At 42.5% G+C, this 24,790-nt stretch overlaps 1 protein-coding gene across 3 annotated transcripts in view; it reads left to right on the top strand.

Moving 5' to 3' along the window:
- LOC139415196 (protein cornichon homolog 3-like) overlaps window positions 1–24,790 on the top strand; it is a 57,968-nt gene that overhangs the window by 11,385 nt on the left and 21,793 nt on the right. For all 3 annotated transcript variants that reach the window (XM_071163098.1, XM_071163097.1, XM_071163096.1), the window contains exon 3: window positions 2,152–2,199. In XM_071163098.1, the coding sequence (XP_071019199.1) occupies window positions 2,152–2,199 (48 nt within the window). The remainder of the gene's footprint in view (window positions 1–2,151; window positions 2,200–24,790) is intronic.

The following is a 24,790-nucleotide window of genomic DNA, read 5'->3' as shown; positions in this document are numbered from 1 at the left end:
CCAACTTGACAGAGCTTGAAGAATTGTTTGTCTATTCATGTTTTGTATTGTGTCATGTTTTGTGTGGACCTCCAGGAAGAGTAGCTGCAGCTTTGGCTGTAGCTAATGGGGATCCTAATAAAATATTAAATGCTCATCTCCAGAAAGTGAACCAGTAATTAGCCCATATTCATTCACTCCTCTGACAGAGCACTGTGTGTACTGTGTACTCTAGACAGTGAAGGTACACACTCCAGAGACGGGTTTCTCACCTGTCAAACACTCCTCTTCTTCTCTCAACAGCTCCTTGACCTCTCTAGCTCTCCTCTCTATCCTCACCCTGAGCCTCAGTTTACTTTTGTGCGTCTTATTTACAGTACCCCAACACACTTGCTTGTCAAGCAAATTCTCGCTGAGTAGCATTTCAAAGCGAGCCCTGTCTAATTGCTTGCTAATGAGAAGTGTTGATACCTCGGCAGTTATCTGGCGTCTCCATGGCTACCACTGGAATATATTAGCATGGCCTCGTTCATACTCCTCGAGATGGGAGAGGAGAGGAAAACATGTGTTGAGGCAAATTCAGGTTCGCCCAAATGAGGTGCTGCAGTCCCAAAATAGGGCTAATTTACGGTAACTTCTCATAGATGTTGTGGTTTCATATGCTGAACTACTGCAGTGGGTCGTGAGAGGACATGGGGAGGAGGAAGCAATGCAAAATGTGCTTGGAGAACATCAAAGTATTCTGCAGATTTGACTTCACGTATGCATATGAGACTACCCGCAGCTCAATTTGACGTCTCCTCAACCCCGTCCTCTTTCCTACCTCTACTCTTAATATAATACCACATTTCTCTCCGTGGAAGGGGACTTCCTTAAAGTCAAACTTTAAAGTGCATTTACAACATCTCAATACACTTGGCACTTTTAAAAAGAAAAACAGTACAGTAAAAGGAGGCAATTGAAGACATTTTCCACCGTCTTAACCCAGAACAATTCCAAGAGGACTGACGTGTAGATTATGTGTCGTATCAGATTTTGAGATGAGAGATAAAAAAACGTCTGATGCTCAAATGGAGATTAGCCACCAGACTGCACATTTTCCCCCACAGAGCCTGTAGAATCGTTGCAATGGTCTTAGTTCCAATGTACGCTAGACTGGCTTTCTACAGTAGTGTTACCTCAGATTACATTATTTAGAGGCGTACAGGCGACTCCATGATGAATTATACATCCCATCAGAGGAAGTTCTTCTGTAGTGTTTTTTTCTCTCCAAAATACTAATCAAATATGTATGTTTAGTCTTGATTAATGTAGCTTTTGGGAAATAACATTCAACCCCCCCCCCCCCCCCCCCCCCCCCCCATTTCACAGGCACTCTGCAGAGGAAGATAAGCCTGTTTGGGTGTCATTCATATATAATTTCTCCTCAAGATAGCACATCATCCCAAGTATGACAATTTTGCACATCAACCAAGTCAATTTGGTCTGATAGAGACACATGTAGAGACTGGGACTCTCAGGGCGAGGTATCCATCCACAACAGGCATAGGAACAAGCACTGCCCAAAATAGGGAACGTTTCTATGTAATCGCCATATGCCATGCTGCTCACATGCGCCATTCAAGAAATGGTGTCGCCTGGCATTGGTTTTTCTAAATATGGCCCTTGATGTCCTCGCCAGTTTCTGGTTGCACTGTAGTTCTGCAAAGAGAGGAGCGCTGGGCCAAGAAGTGGGGGGTAGACAAGTGCTTTAGGCAGTGCTGGGTTGACTCCACAAAGCCCCAGCACCACACACAGACAGACACAGGCAGAGGAAGATGCAGAGTCTGCTTATAGCTCAGCAGAAGTGGGAAGGTAGGAACCAGCATCATCCATGTCTCACTGTGGGCCTACACAATGCAAATCCAGCTTCACAGGCCAGCGGCATCATGCTACCCAAAACACTCCTGTATACCTAACACACTCCTGAAACATTCCTGATTCTCCCCAGCTTGTAACAAGTATGCTACAGGCCTTAGTGACTAGACAGTTGTACTTACTACATTATCTAGTCACTTAGGTGTGTAAAATACCCCTATTTTTGGACTGCTGAACCTCATCAGAACAACTGTTGTGTTTCCATATGTATATTTAATGCAGGTGATGTAACTGTTTCCTGTTTGGCTCCAACAGAGAGAGCGACTCCGGAACATTGAGAGGATTTGCTGCCTGCTGAGAAAGGTAAATAGCCACTGAACACTGTCCTATTTAAAACATTTCCTTTATTACTTCATGTGCATGTGTCATTTAGCCTACATTTTAACACCAGCAAAAGATCACTGTCTTCTATATCTAGACTGGTGGCCCGCTAGTTTGTGAGAGGTAAAATAGTAGAATACACAAGGTGCAATTTCTAAATTTGGTTGTGTATCAGCAGTTTCTCTCTTGTTATGTCAGTCACTGACAGTCACTCAATTAGCCCATGTCAGTTAACATTAGTCTAGCTAGCTATTTAAACCTGTAGTTATCATGGCTGAATTACCGACCAGGGGCCCCCCCATTGATTTTGTTAGTCACTCTAACTCAGATATCATATAAAAAAACACGTCTCTCCGCCCCATGGCAGAATGTGTAGAATTGAAGGAAATTAGCTGTAAAACTGCAACATTTTCTCTCCGCCACATGGCAAAATTAGTAGAATGAATTACATTTGTTATACATTGCAAAAAAAATTCTCTGCCCATGCCAAAATGTGTAAAATTGCCACAAATAAGCTTCAAAACTGCTATATTTGATCTATGCCCCATAACAAAAGAGGGGGGGCCACTAAAAATGTTTTGCTAGCAAGGTATATTTAATATTAGTATTTTATTAGGATCCGCTGCCAGGGCAGCAGCTACTCTTAATGGGTGCAAACAGGAAACAAAACACAACAAATAGAATACATAATATACATATACAATGCATAATACAATGCATAATACAATACATAATACAATACATAATACAATGCAAAATACAATACATAATATATGAAAAAGTCTGTGTCTCTTCACAGTCCCCGTCATGCCGTAAGGTGTTCTTTTATCCTAAAAAATATATATATATGGTTTTATTGCTAGCTTGAGTTAGCTGGGGTGGCACGGAGTTCCACGTAGTCATGGCTCTATTTACTACTGTGAATTTCCCAGCCTCTGTTCTGGAACTGGGGACTGCGAAGAGACCTCTGGTTGCATGTCTTGTGTTGTACCGATGAGTGTCTGAACTGTGGGCCAACTGCTTGAACAGACAGTTCGGTACCTTCAACACCTTGCACAAAGACCAATAGTGATGCAGTCAATCTCACCTCAACCTTGAGCCAGGAGAGATTGACATGAATGCCATTGACATTCGCTCTCCATGTATATCTAGTTGCAATATGTGCTGCCCTGTTTTGGACCAACTACAACTATGCCTATGTCCTTATTTGCACATGACCACACAACTGGGCAGTAGTCCAGGTGTGACAAAACTAGGGCCTCTAGGACCTGTCTAGTTGATTGAGATGTCAAGAAAGCAGCACAGCGCCTTATCTTGGACTGACCTCTTCCCATGTTAGCAACCATTAAGTCTACATGTTTTGACCATCACAGCTTGCTATCTTGTGTTACACCTAGCAGTTCAGTCTCCTCAACTTGCTTAAACGCCACATTATTCAATAATAGATCAGAGGTTTAGGGTTGAGCGAGTGATATGTCCCAAAAACGATGCTCTTAGTTTTTGCAATATTTAGCAGCAGCCTATTGCTAGTTACCCATTCTAAAAGTGACTGTAGCTCTATGTTAAGGGTGCCAGCTGTTTATTTTACTGTCATAGCCGACGTGTATACAGTTGACTCGTCAGACACACAGGCTTTATTCAAGGTCAGTGGAAGGTCATTGGTAAAAAACAGAAAACAATAATGGCCCAAGCCGACTGGCCTGATTTTGGAATGAGATGTTCGACAAGCAGGTGTCCACATACTTTTGGATGAGGTCATTTCGTCAAACTTGTGAGGCTCTCCATGCTCATTAGTTTCTCATTCAACATCATTTGCTGCTGCTTCACTCAGTCTCAATCCCGCTTGAAAAGCCTCCCTTCCTAGCTGTTTTACATTCCCTAAAACCAAATATTGGCCAAACATTCCCAGATTTTCATTAAATGGCCATACGTGGTCTCTCGTTTCTGCATCACCAAATTTTGCGGTAGGCAACCATTAGTTTGCTAGTTGCGCCGAGTGCTGTGTAGTGCTGCACTTCTCACAATAGTGCTCATTCAGTAAAGTTAGATCAAAGCTGAACCAATGTCTTGGAAGATCACATAATGATTCATTAGTATTCCACATAACATAACCAAGTATAATAGCATAGTATAATGTTGCTGTTACATCAAAAACACCATCTCATTTCATGAGATTTTAGGATGGTTAGCTGAATAGTCCCAAAGAAATCTCCAAAACTCAAAACAGTGCACCACTAGGTTGAATGTGCTCCGACTGAAACAAAACACAGGAGGGCTCTGTAGTTTAACACCAACTGCTCTAGTTGGCTCACAAAACACTTAAAGAAGCTCGAAATGCACATTCCCATGAAACTGATTGAGATCAAATGATTGGCAGGCAGACGCAGTTTGGACATTTTCACTGGTAAAACGTGAAGAATTATCATTCATAATTTACAGTGATGATGCCATGGCCTATTTTCAAATGGTGTTTGAGGGTATTAAAAATATATTTTTATTTTGAGACAATATGTGTGGGCATGGGCAGATGTTGCAATTGGAAGATGCATTTTATGCATATTCTATCATGATATTCAATAGTGTACATCTGTCAGTAAAATGTTTTGAAAATGATGACGTAATTTACATTTTGATTGCTCTCCGGCACTTAAAAAATGAGCGAGAGGTGTGGGTGTGTGTGTGGGTGGGTGGGTGTTGTCGTGGAAATTTCCTGTATTTACCAAATCATGAGAGCAAACCACACACAAGTCAGAGTTATCATAAATTCCATCTTTATTTATATAAGCTCCATCACAATCCTGTGACTCTCAGATCAATTCAGTGTCTATCAAGGAATTCTCTGAGAGTCCTTACACATTGCAACTGAGATCCTTTATAGCAAAGACACACATAGCCAGACAGCATTGGCTATAAATTATCGTTCAGCTTTGTCTCCTAAACTATGTTCTCATCTCGCTCTCAGGACCATAAAACAAATCCTCATGAACAGGCATATATCAAATACACCCCTCCTGGACAAGATCACAGAGACACAGTGACTGGCACACAGACATTGTGGAGCCAAGAGATAATTGATTTAAAAGATATGTTTACAAGCTTGACTCCTCCCCTCTCTGCGGCCCAAGTAACTTACCCCATGACAGAGAACAGATAACTGCAACCGGACAACAGTATTATACAAAAATAGACATTCTGATGAGAAGTAACTCACAAGCATATAATGAATATAAAACATCTTATCTATGTTACCCAACTAATTCTGATTATTCCCCAACATTCCCCTCTCAGGGACATTGTCCTAAAGAATCTTCTAAAGAATCAGAATATTAATTACATACTCAATATTTAAAAGAAAAGAAAAAATCAAATCCCCTCAATGTCAAATACCTTAGCTTATATGTAAGCTTTCTCCCTTCTGAAACTAAGTTTACAACCTTTATTCTACAAGACAAACTTGCACATGTTTAATAACACAGAATAATACATTTGAGGAAAATAAAAACACATAGAAATGCTCCCTAAGTTACATGAGAACCAGTATCTAAACACAGGCCTCCTCACAACATATAGGACAGACATCCCTCTAAGTCCTCATGCTCAGAAATATACTCAGGAATAGAGAATAGGTCAGGGAAATCATTCATATTCCAAATCATAAGTAACAACCCAACTATTTATCCAACCAATATTTAGAATGGCATTCCTCAGTGATTCAAATTTGTCTTATCACTCAAAGTAAAAACCTCAATTTAACACACATCAATATTAGCAGATTTACATTCAGTATAATTATCCCATAATTCTACTATTAACTTTTTTAATCATGATTATAATACAGATCAGTATCTCAATGCATTCTTAATCTAAATTACTACAATTTACATGGTGTAGACCTCTTCAATCAACCTGATACCACAAAAGTATAAACAATTTTATTGGCACAGTTGACCAACCCCCCCTCTCAGGCACTGATTCTTCTGGCGTCTCTTTCGTTCTTCTTCAGATAGCTTTACAGTTCAAAGTGGACGGCCCATGATAATGTCCCAATTTCAATGTCTCATCTTTACCACTCATGTCTTGTCCATTCGTCAACCAATATACCAGCATCATAAGAAAATGTTAGAACAGATCTTTCTCCATGATCACTCCAAGTGGACTCTCACTGTATGAGAGAAACATGAAAGAAAAGCAGTTGATAGCTTAGATCTGATACTGTACACCAATTTCTGGCTTGGTTCTTTTCTCTCAGTAGAAGTGGTTCGGAAAGCCTTCTTCAACGCCTTTGTCACTCTTCTTCAGCCAGTTAGAGGGGGTTTTGAGATACACACCCTATTCGGTCCAATTATCTCTTCCATGCATTAAGATACCGTCTGATGTCACTTTTCATGATAACCTCGAAAGAACAGATCAGAACAACAGTTTAGTTCAGTTCATTAACTACATGATAAATTATTACTTTTACCAATTATTCTTAATACACATATCTAAACATATTTCACAAAGAATATCAAAACATTCTATTGAAACTATTCTTTCAAATTGGTTTATACTCCCCATCTCACTGTCAACTCCATCGTAGAGCCAAGGATCAAGAAGTTAGACCTATACCCCTCGGGAATAGAACAAAACAAACACAACAATACAATACACTCAACAATACAATACACTCCTTCACATATAACTTAAGGTGTATAACTTCAATTCAAACCCTCAAAAAACAGAATCCTCCCCCATGTTTTACACATATCTCTCCATATGAGAGTAATGTAAAACAAAAACTGAAAAAAATATAAAACAACATTTCAACTGACCTAATCAAATTAAAATCACTAAACTGAAAAAACTCCACAAAGAAAAATTATTTAACCCCTATTGTCATAGGAAAATAGACTTAAAGCAGCATACCCTTAGTTAAAAGCAATGCCCTCTCCCTCTTCACAGTGGTCAAAATTACAAATATGGCTAAGAAACATATTTACCAATTACACAAATTATCTTGAAAGCAGTATTACAAATGACCATAAATTCATTATCCAAATGGCTTTCCAATGCGGGTGATCAAGCCACAACGGAAGGTCATCAGAAGGTCATAGGTCATACAAAACCCTTCAAAGCAGTGTTTTTCACTATATTAAACAAATTGCAAACAATAGTCAACTAGTTCCAACATTTTGTATCCCATGTTCCCAGAACATTCCTTTATCAAAATAATTAGCGTGTGTAATTAAAACTCAGAAAAAAACTCATTAAAATCCCATGTGGTGAGTGCCCCTTTAAGATACCTTTGCACTAAAACAAAAACCTCCAGGCCCTTTTCAATATGGTAGTTTATGGCCTCAATCTCACTCACTCTCCCCAAGAGTATAGTCCCTGGAAACATTCCAAAGAGAGACTATGAAATATCAATTTTCCCGGAGAAAACACAAAATACTTAGTTAGTATTCATTACACTACATCGATTCAGAAACTCAAACGTGAACTATAAACCAAACCTAATGATAATTCCACTGTACCTCAAATCATTAATCATAAGTTTTAATCAACATCAATGTATATGTATGATTCAATGTTTAATTAAGTTAAATCAACTCCTAAAACAAACCATAAGCAAATAAACAAACCCCTTTAATCAGCAATCTAATAATTTTTACCTGTTGATATAAATTTAGTAAAAACAATCCTGATTTTTTTAACAAATCTAAAATCTTTCAAATGTTGGCGCTGTCTCATCAGCGTAAAAATCAAAATCAAATCGCCCACTCATATCCACAAAGCTTTCATTCCCAAAAGGTCAATACTGTTCAGCACATCCATTAATTATCTTCCTTTAGTCTGTACAGGGTCTGAAGTTCCAATGTATGCAGATGATACAGTGATAAATTCATGCAAATAACAAACTACACAAGAACTCACTACTATAATGGTTCAGATGACAAAATTGCTCAGAGACTCATGTTTACATCTCAATAAAATAAAACACAGTCTGCATGTTCCTCAAAAAACAACTACTGATGGAAAAAGCTCCTGGTGGTATCTGATTTTAAGTGCCAAGGCATCATACTTGATTCCAACCTTTCTTTTAAAAAGCCAATAAAAAAGGAACTCAAATAACCAAATTCAATCTAGCTAATTTCCCAAAACATATGAAATTGTTTTGACTATTGCAGTAACAACACTATAATTAAAATCTATGATACTCCCCCACTTAACATACTAGTTTACTAGTTTGGCCCAAGCTTGCTTTTCAACATTCATACCCATTCAGTCTTCTGCCAACAGGCTCTCATACTACTCAACCGGCAATCAACTTTAATGACCTGACATTGTTCCACATAAAGGAAACATACTATAATGTTAGACTACATTAACTTTCCTGCTCAAATTAACTGGTGTTACTTAAACAATCAAACCAATAATCAATAACCATCAGAATCCATTTTCACAATGTTTTACTCACTCACAATTTAACATCCTATTTCTTTTCTCCCAGTGGGCAAAAATATAACCCCTCCCTTTTCAAAGTTTTTCCTTACCTCTATCGTAAGATTAAAACCCCAACTTTATAACTTCCTCTTCTCTTTGCTCTTCACACTTATGAAATGTATCCTATGTCTTTAAAAATAACACACGCAGTTCCAAAATTATAACATGCGTCAATCAATCTATAAGAATGAAAATCATTTCGGTAATCACTTTCTATCGCCATCATCTCTCCGCTATTATTCAGAATTTCTTTAACTTAGGTAACTGTCTTCTCTATTGATACAGTAATTTAAATACCACTCAATTCTCAATTTAGTGAACAGACATCGTCTTGCATCAAAATTCGCTTCGTTATTATTTTAAATTGAATTAGTCTATCAATTTAACCTAAACAATCTATTGTAAACGTTCAATTTATCCCTTCTATCAATTTGAACCAAACAAGCTTTTAAAATGTTCAGTTTATATCTTATACAAACACTAGCGACCATAATTTTCCAGGCAAAACATACAAATAGATTATTTACAATCAAAAACTCAGAATTCATTTAGCACATTGACTGGGAAAGGAACCCCGGCCTCCCGCGTGGCAGGCGAGAATTCTACCATTTAACCACCACTGCTATGCAAAAAAAACTGAGTTTCTTTTTTTTTTTTTTTTTTTTTTTACCCCTTTTTCTCCCCAATTTTGTGGTATCCAATTGTTGTAGTAGCTACTATCTTGTCTCATCGCTACAACTCTCGTACGGGCTCGGGAGAGACGAAGGTTGAAAGTCATGCGTCCTCCGATACATAACCAACCAAGCCGCACTGCTTCTTTAACACAGCGCACATCCAACCCGGAAGCCAGCCGCACCAATGCGCCGGATGAAACACTGTGCACCTGGCCACCTTGGCTAGCGTACACTGCGCCCAGCCCGCCACAGGAGTCGCTGGTGCGCGATGAGACAAGGACACCCCTACCGACCAAGCCCTCCCTAACCCGGGCGACGCTAGGCCAATTGTGCGTCGCCCCACGGACCTCCCGGTCGCGGCCGGTTACGACAGAGCCTGGGCGCGAACGCAGGGACTCTGATGGCACAGCTGGCGCTGCAGTTAAGGGAGGCCTTAAAATTATTTTTTTTTTAAAACTGAGTTTCTCCGCAAATAAACCCACTTTACAAGTAAAATCAAGCAATAGGTTATAATCAATGATATCAAAGCTGCACTGAAGTCTAACAAAACAGCTCCCACAATCTTCTTATTATCAATTTCTTTCAGCCAATCATCAGTCATTTGTGTCAGTGCTGAGCGTGTTGCGTGTTCATCCCTATAAGTATGTTGAAAGTCCATTGCCAATTTGTTTTCTGTAAAATAACATTATATTTGGTCAAACACTGTTTTTTCAGAAAGTTTGATAAGCGCAGGTAACAGGCTGATTGGTCGCCTGTTTATACCATTAAAGGGTGCTTTGCTATTCTTTGTCTCGCTCCTGCCCTGAGGGCACACACCATCTTCTAGGATTAAATTGAAGCTGTGGCAAACAGGAGTCACAATGCATTCTGCTTCCAACCTCAGCAATTTACCACCCAGACTGTCGGTACCAGGTGGCAGGTGGCTTTTTGCAGAACTCAAAACATACTGCGTTTGTCTTTCATTATTTGGTTCGATATGCATGAATATGAAGGCTCAGCATTTGTTGTTTGCATGTAATGCTTAAGTTTGCTAATCTTATCAACAAAAAAGTTATTAAAGTGGTTGGCAATATCAAAGGCTTTTGTTAAGAACAAGCCATCTGCCTCAATGAAAGAGGGAGCTGAGTTTGCTTTTTTGCCTAGAATTTCTTTTAAGGTACTCCAAAGCTTTTTACTATCATTCATTAAATAATTTATCTTTGTTCCATAGTATAGTTCCTACTTCTTTTTGTTTAGTTTAGTTACGTGATTTTGTTGGCCAATCTGCTGTGTTGTCAGACTTATTTGCGATTCCCTTTGCCTCATCCTTCTCAGCCATACAGTTTTTCAATTAATCACCTATCCATGGGGATTTGTCAGTTCTAACAGTCAGTTTCTTGATAGGCGCATGCCTATCAGTAACCGGAAGAAGCAATTTCATAAATGCTGCAAGTGCTGCTGTTCCTCATTACATACATCAGACCAACAAATATTTTTCACATATTTGACATGGGAATCATTGCTAAACCTCTTGTATGTTGTATATTCGCTTATACACAATGTAGTTTTTTCTAGATATGGCTATTATATTGTGATCACTACATCCGATGTAGTGAGGGGGGGGGGCTCTGTCTGACTGCAGATGTGTGTACGCAGACCCACGAGCCACTGCGGCCCCTCATGATATTTATATGTTATATATATATATATTTTATCCCAGCCCTTTCCCCGCAGGAGGTCTTTTGCCTTTTGGTAGGCCGTCATTGTAAATAAGAATTTATTCTTAACTGACTTGCCTAGTTAAGTTAAGGTTAAATAAATGATTTTTTGTGGCCCCCACCCCCATCAAAGTTGCCCATCCCTGATCAAGACTTTGCACAGGGGTGAGTACAGTACTTCAGTCACTGTATCTCAAAACATTAAAGGGATAGTGCGAGATGTATCGATTTACCAAGGGTCAGATGAACTCATGGATACCATTTTCATGTCTCTGCATCCAGTATGAAGGACGTTTGAGGTAGCTTGGAATGCTAGCTGTTCCAGTAGACTTCCAGTCATTGCACTTCCAGTCATGCTAACGCTAGTTAGCATTGGCTCGCGAAACTACCTCTAACTTCCTTCATACTGGGGCTGCTGGAATTGAGGCCGTTTTTGTTCTTTATCTCTGTTGTCAACACTGCCTTAGGCTCATCTGTCACTCCTGGGGACTGTTGCAGTACTGACCCAGTGAGAGGGTTGAGCTGCACCATCAACACCACATCAGAAGTTCATTTCCTGCCCTGCCTGGAGTCATAAAGCTTATTCATTAGATTTCATCGTTCCTAGAGGATCTTCAGCACTACATGGACTATGTGTATGTTACTGTAGAAATGTTTATTGTTTGTTCCTTGTCTGTTATAAGTGCATTCTCTCAGCATTTGCGGATATGAGTCACCCCACACAATATTACATAGAAAATGATCTTGGATAGATTGTGGGGTTTGTCTTATGGCAGCAGGTGCTGTACTTTGCAAGCCAGTCACAGAGGAGCACTAGCTGGTGGTTTTATTTCTCCCGCCCCGTTCGGTTTGTGACTGTAAAACAGCGGTGTTGTCACAGCAACAGAACCAACCATAGAGTGCTGCTCATCTATCTTTCTTTATTTTTTTGTCTCGTTCTCCCACCCCATTCCCCACACACCTCTGTGAGTACCGAAGCAGAAGCACAGAGGTGGTTAGGCCAGCGTGTTCATTTGCAAGGAGGCTGCAACCCTGCTCGATTCCTGCTCCTAAAATACATAGGAGTTCCATTTTCTCCCTCCCCTATCATTTGAAGGGAGATTAAATGTCGGTACAGTAGATGAGAGGAAGATAGAGAGGGGGAAAGATAGGAAGAGATGGAGGGGGAAAGATAGGAAGAAATGGAGAGCGATAGAGAGGGGGAAAGATAGGAAGAAATGGAGAGCGATAGAGAGGGGGAAAGATAGGAAGAGATGGAGAGCGATAGAGAGGGGGAAAGATAGGAAGAGATGGAGAGCGATAGAGAGGGGGAAAGATAGGAAGAAATGGAGAGCGATAGAGAGGGGGAAAGATAGGAAGAGATGGAGAGCGATAGAGAGGGGGAAAGATGGGAAGAAATGGAGAGCGATAGAGAGGGGGAAAGATAGGAAGAGATGGAGAGCGATAGAGAGGGGGAAAGATAGGAAGAGATGGAGAGCGATAGAGGGGGGGAAAGATAGGAAGAGATGGAGAGCGATAGAGAGGGGGAAAGATAGGAAGAGATGGAGAGCGATAGAGAGGGGGAAAGATAGGAATAAATGGAGAGCGATAGAGAGGGGGAAAGATAGGAAGAGATGGAGAGCGATAGAGAGGGGGAAAGATAGGAAGAAATGGAGAGCGATAGAGAGGGGGAAAGATAGGAAGAAATGGAGAGCGATAGAGAGGGGGAAAGATAGTAAGAGATAGAGAGCGATAGAGATGAGGGAGGGCTGCTGCTGTGGTCCAGTGATTCCAAGCCAATCAGAGCATTTCTGTCTGCTGTTGAGTCATGGAGGATTCCACTCCCCCCCATGGTGCCTGGCTGGACCCACGCCATGCCACCATGTCTGGATTTACAGACAACCTCCAGTCATTCAGGCTGCACTACCACAGACTGAACAGACAGCCTCCAGTCCCGACTCTCCAGGCTGTACTACCACGCATAGTTTTTAGCTCAGCAAACTAGACTTCTCACAACACTTGAGCATGTTGTTTGGCAATGGATGGGGAGTGTCATCCTGACCTACTGTATTACACTCAGGCACAGTTCAGCTCATGGAGAGTTAACAGAACACCTTGTATGCTGTTTTCCAATGTGTGGGGTTATGAAGCCATAAGGAGTGTACACCTTCTGACCTTCTGTCCTACTGTATTACCACCAGGCACAGTTTAGCTCATCAAGCTATACACTGAGTGTACAAAACATTAGGAACACCTGCTCTTTCCATGACATAGACTGACTAGGTGAATCCAGGTGCAAGCTATGGTTCCTTATTGATGTCACCTGTTAAAGTGAATCACTGTAGATGAGGGGGAGGAAACAGGTTAAAGAACGATTTTTAAGCCTTGAGACAATTGAGACATGGCTTGAGACATGTGTGCCATTCAGAGGGTGAATAGGCAAGACAAAATATTTGTGCCTTTGAACAGGGTAGTAGGTGCCAGGAACACCGGTGTGTGTCAAGAACTGCAACGCAGTGTTTTTCACGCACAACAGTTTCCTGTGGTATCAAAAAGGCCCACCACCCAAAGGACATCCAGCCAACTTGACACAACTGTGGGAAGCATTGGAGTCAACATGGGCCAGCATCCCTGTGGAATGCTTTTGACACCTTGTAGAATCCATACCCTGACGAATTGATGCAACTCAATATTAGGAAGGTGTTCTTAATGTTTTGAACACTGTGTCATTTGCACTCCTCCTGTTATGCTGTTTCCCAATCAAAGTCAAAGCATACATCCTCTTTCAGTGTGCACTATTAATGGAGCACAGTTTTTTTTTCTTCCTTTATTTACTAGGCAAGTCAGTTAAGAACAAATTCTTATTTTCAGGAACAGTGGGTTAACTGCCTTGTTCAGGGGCAGAGCAACACATTTTTACATTGTCAGCTCAGGGGATTCGATCTTGCAACCTAGTTACTAGTCCGGTTACTAGTCCAACGCTCTAACCACTAGGCTACCCTGCAGCGACATACAGTTATACTGTATGTCGCACACAGAAATTATGATGAAATATGAATGTAAATGATGACACAACCAAGGAAGAGAGGATTACCATGGATTATTAACGTTAGAGAGTCTTAGTAGATGTGTGTGTCTTCACAGGATATTGAAAATAAATTTTTACCTGATATTCTTAGATCTCTCATACTTGACTGTACTATCCTCTTGTCTTTCTAACAGCTCATCCCAGTTCCCAGCCCCACATTATTACACTACAGAAGGAGATATAAAAATAAGTCAATAAAAAAAAAACTCTTCCTCAAATCCTGCATGTGGCTTTGCATCATCCTGACAGAAAAACAACAAATCCTTGTGAGCTCAACAGTGATAAGGAATAGGACTGAGTGTTTCCTCAACACCCTCCCTTGCCCAGGTGCGTGAAATTGCCAACTTCTCTCTCCAGAATATTTTGAGTTTATGCAAAAGAACTGGAGCTCTGATCCCAGGCAGTGGGAGAGAGGGAAATAACACCCAACTGGTGATTGACAGCCTTCGCTAAGCAATTGGAATTAATATTAATAATGTCAGTGCAGTGTGTTTGGCATTGGAAATGGAACTGGGATATGAGTAGTGGGGAACATAGTGTTATTTGACTGTTGCTGGTGTTGTATGCTTGCAATGAAGGGATTGTACATTATAACAGTAGAATTCCATTCACCTAATAATTCATTTAAACTCATTTTGTAAGTTTAATCTCGGATCGATTCATTCATGTTTGCATTTATTATTTCTCCAAGTCATCCATTGATTTGGGTAACTCATGCAGGAGTTGCGCCTGTAGCCTCCAGTATTTTGATTAGAGCGCTGCTTTAGAGCTGCTCTACTCCTCTGCTTTGATACTCGGGCTGTCGAATAATAAAAATGTCCCCAGCAGGAAGACTTGGATACCAGCCTTGACCTCCCCAGCGCTTAACACATCCATCTGCATCTACTTTTCATCCCTTGTTCATTCCTCCTTTCCTCCCTAATCGAGTAGGGTTAAATGTCCCGGTTGCAGAAAACCTCCTGGATGAAGAAGCCTTGTTTTTTCTTCTTCTCCAATGTGAGTGTCAAGGTGAATCTCCCTCACATCCAATCAGTGCTCAGCGAGCGGTTGAGCACAGAACAGTCCCCGGTGGTTTCCGTAGCGCCTCATGTTTATTCTTCAAACGAGGAGCTACTTTTGATGTTTCAGTACAGAGTTTCATTCCTCTCCAATCCATTTGCATAGGATTGTCAGTTTGCAGAGAAGCAGGGAGGGAGGTAGGGTGGGTTGGGCTTGACAGATAAGATGTGTGCTTCACGTGGAGAAAGTAGATGTTACCAGGGTACAGACACAAGCGACTGGCAATGTAGTCAAATGATGTAGCTACAGTGTCAAATGTAGGCCATAGATGACTTGGTGGTTTGAAGAAGCTCTTGTAAGGACTGTTGATGTGGACCAGGAAGTACGACAATGCTAGGTACACTGCACTGAAGACCTGGGGCTATACTATACTGTGGTTATGGGTTTGTTTGTCGTTATGTTGATGTGTGGGTTATTTCAAGTGTATGATGTCCGAACTGTTGCTGCTTTGATTTTATGGTTGGATAGTGAGATACACTTTCACTCTCACGGTAATGCATATACATTAAGATATTTGCCCGATTGAGTTACTATAAAAAAAAAAAGACAGACTTTCTTTTCACTGCTCTGATAGAGAAAACACATATTTTGTAGAGGACCTGAAGCTGTATATATATATATATATATATATATATATATATATATATATATATATATAGTACATTAGGCTACTTCATTTACAATGTACTGATAGAGACAGGCACATAGACATCGTTAGACAGAGCGAGATAGTCTTTCTGGAAATCCCCCAAATCATTGGTTCAGACTGTTGAGCCCGTTAACTTACTTTGGTGGATATTGTGAACTCTGCATAAAATCAATGTTCATCTCTCTCTCAACATCAGTACAGTATAATGAAGGAATTCCCTTCAAGACTGGAACGAGATTTGTTTGTTTGAAATCCTGCAGTGATTCATTAAAGTTTCCCATTTGATTTGTCACATGCACAAGTACAGTGAAATGCTTAACTTGCAAGCCCTACCCAACAATGCACTATTCAATATCAAAATATTTTAACAAAAAAACACAATAAATCGGAAATAATAATGAAAGAATAAAAATAACAGGAGAGTGTAAGCAGGGTCAGTGCCAGTACCAAATGTACAGTGTGCAGGAATATTGGAGTAGTTGAGGTAGGTAGATAGTAGATATGTACATATAGGAAGGGATTAGGAGAAAGAGACTGGTAGCAGGATAAATATTAATAATATTAATAGTAAACAATATAACTGTGTAAACAGGACTGAAAAGTGACTGGTAGCAGGAATATGTAAATATTTATGGTAATATAAATGATAATATATACATGCAAACAAGTCATATTGACCAGTAGCAGGATAAATAAATGGATACTAATGGTAAATGCAATCAATAATAAATGAACAGCAGCCTAATGATAGTAATAAATCTAGTCAATAATCATTTTAGTAGCAGTGTAGGTGTGAGGGAGTCTGTGCCTGTGGGTCTAAGTATGTGGCTTCAGTAATGACTGCGTGAGTGAGGGTGTGTGTGAGTGTGTGCGTGTGCGTGTGAGTAAGAGTGACAGTGAAGGTGTGTATGTCTGAGTGTGTAGAGACCTGTGGATGGGCATCGAGTCATTGTGGCTAGATAGTCTGTGAGAGAGGGAGAGCAGTAGTTGTTAGCCATTTAACAGTCTTATGACCAGGTGATAGAAGCTGTTTAGGAGTCCGTTGGTCTAAGCCTTGATGCACCGGGACCGCCTGCCGGATGGTACTCATCCCCTTTGATGCGCTGGGCCGTCTGTACCAGCCTCTGTAGGGCATTCCGGTCGAGGGCGGTGCAGTTGCTATACCAGAGGGTGATACAATCACTCAGGATGCTCTCAAAGGTGCAGCTGTAAAAGTCCTCCCCTGCTCCCTGTTTCCTGTAGTCCATGATCAGCTCCTTAGTCTTGCTGACGTTGAGGAATATGTTGCAATTCAGTCCAGTTGTAATGGTGCTGTGCAGGCACTGATGTACTGTAGGGAGACGAGTGAATCAAGTTGAGTTTGTTTGCACAGTGACCGGATACAATACAAAGTACCTGTATTGCCTTACTACCGTACTACAAGGCCACAGAGAGGACCTTTACTTTCCTCAGGCACTGTGTCACAGCAGCAGTGAGCTGCTTGTGTTGTCTCAGACAAACCTGATCTACACCCTCTATGCTGTAATGCACTCTGAAGAAACAACCAGTACTGCCTGGAGCCTTTTGCCTTTAATGTGCTGTGGCCAGGGAAAATTGGAAGAGAGGAGAGGATGCACAGGGGAAACACTCTCTCTCTCTCTATATCTCTCTCTCTATGTCTATCTCTCTCTATGTCTACAGTGGCTTGCGAAAGTATTCACTCCTTGGCATTTTTCCTATTTTGTTGCCTTTCACCCTGGAATTAAAATTGATTTTGGGGGGCTTTGTATCATTTGATTAACACAACATGCGGAGACCCCGGGCTGGGGACCGTCGCTGGAGACCCCGGGCTGGGGACCCCGGGCTGGGGACCGTCGCTGGAGGTTCCGGACTGTGGCCCGTCGTTGGAGGTTCCAGACTGTGGCCCGTCGTTGGAGGTTCCGGACTGTGGCCCGTCGTGGGAGGTTCCGGACTGTGGCCCGTTGTTGGAGGTTCCGAACTGTGGCCCGGCGTGGAAGGTTCCGGACTGTGGCCCGTCGTTGGAGGTTCCGAACTGTGGCCCGTCGTGGGAGGTTCCGGACTGTGGCCCATCGTTGGAGGTTCCGGACTGTGGCCCGTCGTTGGAGGTTCCGAACTGTGGCCCGTCGTTGGAGGTTCCGGACTGTGGCCCGTCATTGGAGGTTCCGGACTGTGGCCCATCGTTGGAGGTTCCGGACTGTGGCCCGTCGTTGGAGGTTCCGAACTGTGGCCCGTCGTTGGAGGTTCCGGACTGTGGCCCGTCGTTGGAGGTTCCGGCTGTCGCCGGACGCTATGGACTGGGTACTGTCGCCGGACACTCTGGAATGCCGAGGCGCACTGTAGGCCTGGTGCGTGGTGCCGGCACTGGTGGTACCGGGCTGGGGACACGCACGTCAGGGCGAGTGCAAGGAGCAGGAACAGGGCGTACTGGACCATGGAGGCGCACTGGAGGCGTGGTGCATGGTGCCGGTACTGGTGGTACCGGGCTGGGGACACGCACGTCAGGGCGAGTGCAAGGAGCAGGAACAGGGCGTACTGGACCCTGGAGGCGCACTGGAGGCCTGGTGCGTGGTGCCGGCACTGGTGGTACCGGGCTGGTGACACGCACCTCAGGGCGAGTGCGGGGAGGAGGAACAGAGAGTACTGGACCCTGGAGGGTTATCTTTGGTCTTTTTGTTGCCTCTCTGATTAGTGCCCTCCTTGCCTGGTTTGGGAGTTTTGGTGGGCGGCCCTCTCTTGGCAGGTTTGTTTTGGTGCCATATTCTTTCCATTTTTTAATAATGGATATAATGGTTCTCCGTGGGATGTTCAAAGTCTCTGATATTTTTTATAACCCAACTCTGATCTGTACTTCTCCACAACTTTGTCCCTGACCTGTTTGGGGAGCTCCTTGGTCTTCATAGTGCCGCTTGCTTGGTGGTACCCTTTGCTTAGTGGTGTTGCAGACTCTGAGGCCTTTCAGAACAGGTGTATATATACTGAGATCATGTGACAGATCATGTGTCACTTCTGAAGGTAATTGGTTGCACCAGATCTTATTTAGGGGCTTCATAGCAAAGGGGTGAATACATATGCACACACCACTTTTCAGGTTTTTATTTTTTAGAATTTTTTTAAACAAGTAATTTTTTTCATTTCACTTCACCAATTTGGACTATTTTGCTGAATACTTTTCTAAGGCACTGTATCTCTCTCTCTCTGTCAATCAATGAGAAACAGCTTGGTAGTCCAAATTTAGTGGCTTTTAAGCTGTACATGTAAATGCTAAACTGGCTTGACCAAAATATGAGACAGAAAAAATAAATCAACTCTTATGCCTTGGTGTTTAAAGTCCCCTTCTAGCTCTCTTTCATTGAAAAATACATTTTCAAATCTCTACGATTTAAAAAATCGAATAGTACTGCATGCAGGATGTAATCAGCTGATGTGTCTTGCCGAGACCTGATGCGGCTGAGTTACTGTTGGGTGCGTGGCGGGGGCTGGGGGCTGGACGGAGCCATTAGTGTGTCACGCGTCGAGATGTGCAGCCAGTGGAGGTGTGAGATCGCCTCGCAGAACTACTGCATGTTATCATTAGTTGAAACACACTGAAACACACTGTTCTACATCTAGCCTGTGTCTTGATCAATAAGATCCTCTAGTATACAGTAGTCTACCCATTATCTCCTCACTTTGCCCCTCCTTTCTCTGTCATTGTATCTTGTTCTACCTCTCTTAGTAGGCTGTAAGGGTGAGTAAGGCATGTCTGAGCTCTGTGTTCATGATGCCATGACTCTTCCAAACGGGGTGTGTGGAGCAGAGCAGCTCCCTGCAGATTTCTGCTATGTCACTGGACACTAGATCAATGGGGGCTAGCAGCAGCACTCTGCAGCATCACTCTGCAGCAGCACTCTGCAGCAGCACACTCTGCAGCAGCACACTGCCTAGATACCTGCACTTCATTAACAAGGGTGTTGATGTGTCCCTGGAGACTGAGGATCAAAGGTCTAGTAGCAAAATACTGCAGAGATACCAGTTGCCTAGTTTATTGTCAAGTGTCATCTGAAGTCACTCTAGCTCCTCTTTATATGGAGACTTGTGGATTTGTTTTATTCCTGTACCCATGGGGTAGTGACCATGGCTTTCACTGGAATGGATTGGAGTGGAATTCAAACCATTTGTTCCTTTCATGTGTAAAAAAACAAGAATGGTACGCAGACTTTTGTGTTCAGAACATGAACCATGTTTCACCTGATTAGTAATAGGTTTTCCTGATCAAACTCTATCTTCAAGCATGTCAAATATCAGAGGTGCTGAGTGGGAAATTGTCGGTAAAAATGTTTTGAAGCTACTGTATGACTATCAAAGCAGTAGCAACTCTGTATGCTTGTAATGCAATTATACCGTTCGGTGAAGTCCGTTGGAAATCAATGTATGCGGAGTGCGTAAAGAAATAGAGCCTGTGTACACGTGTCACCTAATATTCTACAGAGGCCTTCCAGTCCAGCCTTTGGGGACAACTTTTCATCTATCCACAAAGTTTGACAAACTAAATGTACTTTGGACTCATTTGCTATTGGGTCTCAGAGGAACAAGTCTATTTTAAAGAGAAAATATGTATAATTATTTGCTACATTTAATTATTGTTGCTGTTGTAACGAGAGAGAGTAATTGGAGAGTAGGAGCTCTTTTGATCAGCAGAGGAAATTTGCTGCTGCTAAAATGAGAGCGATATCCAGATTAGTCACAAACACAAATGATTGAGGCGGAGAACAATATTGCATACATGATTGCGGATATGTTACAGGCGTTTCATATGATGGATGCCTGGAGAGGCCACTGGGTTTGCTCGACCAGATAAACTTCAGTTAGTTTCAACCCCTTTTCTGCTTCAAGTTAATTCAAGTAATTGAATGTATTCCTTTTTATAATGGACAAACTGCTACTGTATAATTATGAACGTACTGTACCATAGCTATTGATGGCAGCAACACTTGGCACTGTCATGGGACTTGTAGAAAGACGGATTTTCTGGGTTGGTGCTATGGTTTCAGACAGTTAGTAAACCTTGTTAACTTTTTATAACATTTGATCCTCTGGTTCCATTGTATTGTGAGTGTACTGAAGGCTACATGCACTCCCCTCCATGTTTTTGGACAGTGAAGCAATTATTTTACATTTGGCTCTACTCCAGCAATATGGATTTGGAATACAATGTGTCATATGAGACATATGAGACATATGAGACAGTACAGAATGTCACCTTTTATTTGAGGGTATTTTCACATACATAGGCACTTTATGTATCTAGTCCCCCCATTTGAAGAAGTCAATAGATATTTGGACAAATGCACTTATAGTTTATTAAAGTTGTCAAAAAGTGTTGTATTTGGTTCCTATACTCATAGCATGCAATGATTACGTCAAGCTTGTGACTCTACAAACTCATTGGATGCATTTACAGGTTTTTTTTGTGATGTTTCTGAACCCATCTAAATGAATCCTGATTATACCATGACTAAGACAAATCATGAATGAATCATGAATAATGATGAGTGAGAAAGTCTACAACATAACATGCTAACCTCTCACCTTTACCAATAACAGGGGAGGTTAGCATTTTTGGGAGGGTATGATCTTTGTGCCTCTGTAAATTTCCACTCATCTCATCGATGAGTCCATGTACCGTGGAGAGGTCGACCGGCTGGTGGCCTAGTGCAGTCACGATAACCTGAAACTCAACACAGAAAAAATCATGGATATGGAGGTTGACTTCTGGAAACACCCTGCACCATCTCTCCCCCTTGAGATTGATGGCTCTGCTGTGGGCACGGCTGAATCATTCAAATTCCTGGGGACCATCATTTCCCACAGTATCAAGTGGGAGGACAACATCACATTGGTCACCAAGAAGGCACACCAGAATATACTACTTTGTAGAGTCACACGTTTGATTTTGTCATTGAGTGCTAGGAATATGGGAACAAATACTAAACGTTTGACTACTTTAATAGACTGTAACTGAATTTTATACTTCTGACTTTCTAAAATGGGCCGACTAGATACATAAAGTGCCTTCATTTCTAAACGGTAGAACATATATGTATGAAAACAACCTTCTGTACTGTTGCCTCATATGAAACATTTGATCTCCAAACCAAAATGCTGGAGTATAAATTTTAGCTTCACTGTCCAGATCCATATGGAGGGGAGTGCATGTCATAAGGAGCCTTTGTAGTGTTGAGGGCTGTATAATCACTGTTAAGTGGTGTTAATTGGCCGTTGCAAGCAACCCAACATCGAGCAGGAGAGGAGGAGTGAAGGACTGTCGATCAGTGAGAGAGAGGGGAAGAATGGAAGGAGTGGGGTAGAGGAGAGTGGGCTATAGCTCTGTATATCACCAGAGTGGAGTAGAGGAGAGTGGGCTATAGCTCTGTATATCACCAGAGTGGAGTAGAGGAGAGTGGGTTATAGCTCTGTATATCACCAGAGTGGAGTAGAGGAGAGTGGGCTATAGCTCTGTAGATCACCAGAGTCGAGTAGAGGAGAGTGGGCTATAGCTCTGTAGATCACCAGAGTGGAGTAGAGGAGAGTGGGTTATACGTAGCTCTGTATATCACCAGAGTGGAGTAGATGAGAGTGGGCTATAGCTCTGTAGATCACCAGAGTGAAGTAGAGGAGAGTGGGCTATAGCGCTGTAGATCACCAGAGTGGAGTAGAGGAGAGTGGGCTATAGCTCTGTATATCACCAGAGTGGAGTAGAGGAGAGTGGGTTATAGCTCTGTATATCACCAGAGTGGAGTAGAGGAGAGTGGGCTATAGCTCTGTAGATCACCAGAGTGGAGTAGAGGAGAGTGGGCTATAACTCTGTAGATCACCAGAGTGGAGTAGAGGAGAGTGGGTTATACGTAGCTCTGTAGATCACCAGAGTGAAGTAGAGGAGAGTGGGCTATAGCTCTGTAGATCACCAGAGTGGAGTAGATGAGAGTGGGCTATAGCTCTGTAGATCACCAGAGTGGAGTAGAGGAGAGTGGGCTATAGCTCTGTATATCACCAGAGTGGAGTAGAGGAGAGTGGGCTATAGCTCTGTAGATCACCAGAGTGGAGTAGAGGAGAGTGGGCTATAGCTCTGTAGATCACCAGAGTGGAGTAGATGACAGTGGGCTATAGCTCTGTAGATCACCAGAGTGGAGTAGAGGAGAGTGGGCTATAGCTCTGTATATCACCAGAGTGGAGTAGAGGAGAGTGGGCTATAGCTCTGTATATCACCAGAGTGGAGTAGAGGAGAGTGGGCTATAGCTCTGTAGATCACCAGAGTGGAGTAGAGGAGAGTGGGCTATAGCTCTGTAGATCACCAGAGTGGAGTAGATGACAGTGGGCTATAGCTCTGTAGATCACCAGAGTGGAGTAGAGGAGAGTGGGCTATAGCTCTGTATATCACCAGAGTGGAGTAGAGGAGAGTGGGCTATAGCTCTGTAGATAACCAGAGTGGAGTAGAGGAGAGTGGGCTATAGCTCTGTAGATCACCAGAGTGGAGTAGAGGAGAGTGGGCTATAGCTCTGTATATCACCAGAGTGGAGTAGAGGAGAGTGGGCTATAGCTCTGTATATCACCAGAGTGGAGTAGAGGAGAGTGGGCTATAGCTCTGTAGATCACCAGTGTGGAGTAGAGGAGAGTGGGTTATAGCTCTGTAGATCACCAGAGTGGAGTAGAGGAGAGTGGGCTATAGCTCTGTAGATCACCAGAGTGAAGTAGAGGAGAGTGGGCTATAGCTCTGTATATCACCAGAGTGGAGTAGAGGAGAGTGGGCTATAGCTCTGTAGATCACCAGAGTGGAGTAGAGGAGAGTGGGCTATATCTCTGTATATCACCAGAGTGGAGTAGAGGAGAGTGGGCAATAGCTCTGTATATCACCAGAGTGGAGTAGAGGAGAGTGGGCTATAGCTCTGTAGATCACCAGTGTGGAGTAGAGGAGAGTGGGTTATAGCTCTGTAGATCACCAGAGTGGAGTAGAGGAGAGTGGGCTATAGCTCTGTATATCACCAGAGTGGAGTAGAGGAGAGTGGGCTATAGCTCTGTATATCACCAGAGTGAAGTAGAGGAGAGTGGGCTATAGCTCTGTATATCACCAGAGTGGAGTAGAGGAGAGTGGGCTATAGCTCTGTAGATCACCAGAGTGGAGTAGAGGAGAGTTGGCTATAGCTCTGTATATCACCAGAGTGGAGTAGAGGAGAGTGGGCTATAGTTCTGTATATCACCAGAGTGGAGTAGAGGAGAGTGGGCTATAGCTCTGTAGATCACCAGTGTGGAGTAGAGGAGAGTGGGCTATAGCTCTGTATATCACCAGAGTGGAGTAGAGGAGAGTGGGCTATAGCTCTGTATATCACCAGAGTGAAGTAGAGGAGAGTGGGCTATAGCTCTGTATATCACCAGAGTGGAGTAGAGGAGAGTGGGCTATAGCTCTGTAGATCACCAGAGTGGAGTAGAGGAGAGTTGGCTATAGCTCTGTATATCACCAGAGTGGAGTAGAGGAGAGTGGGCTATAGCTCTGTAGATCACCAGAGTGAAGTAGAGGAGAGTGGGCTATAGCTCTGTAGATCACCAGAGTGGAGTAGATGACAGTGGGCTATAGCTCTGTAGATCACCAGAGTGGAGTAGAGGAGAGTGGGCTATAGCTCTGTATATCACCAGAGTGGAGTAGAGGAGAGTGGGCTATAGCTCTGTATATCACCAGAGTGGAGTAGAGGAGAGTGGGCTATAGCTCTGTAGATAACCAGAGTGGAGTAGAGGAGAGTGGGCTATAGCTCTGTATATCACCAGAGTGGAGTAGAGGAGAGTGGGCTATAGTTCTGTATATCACCAGAGTGGAGTAGAGGAGAGTGGGCTATAGCTCTGTAGATCACCAGAGTGGAGTAGAGGAGAGTGGGCTATAGCTCTGTAGATCACCAGAGTGGAGTAGAGGAGAGTG

This window comes from Oncorhynchus clarkii, chromosome 8, assembly GCF_045791955.1.
Source record: "Oncorhynchus clarkii lewisi isolate Uvic-CL-2024 chromosome 8, UVic_Ocla_1.0, whole genome shotgun sequence".
Classification (NCBI taxonomy): Eukaryota; Metazoa; Chordata; class Actinopteri; order Salmoniformes; family Salmonidae; genus Oncorhynchus; species Oncorhynchus clarkii.
This window is presented reverse-complemented; position numbering and strand designations above follow the sequence as displayed.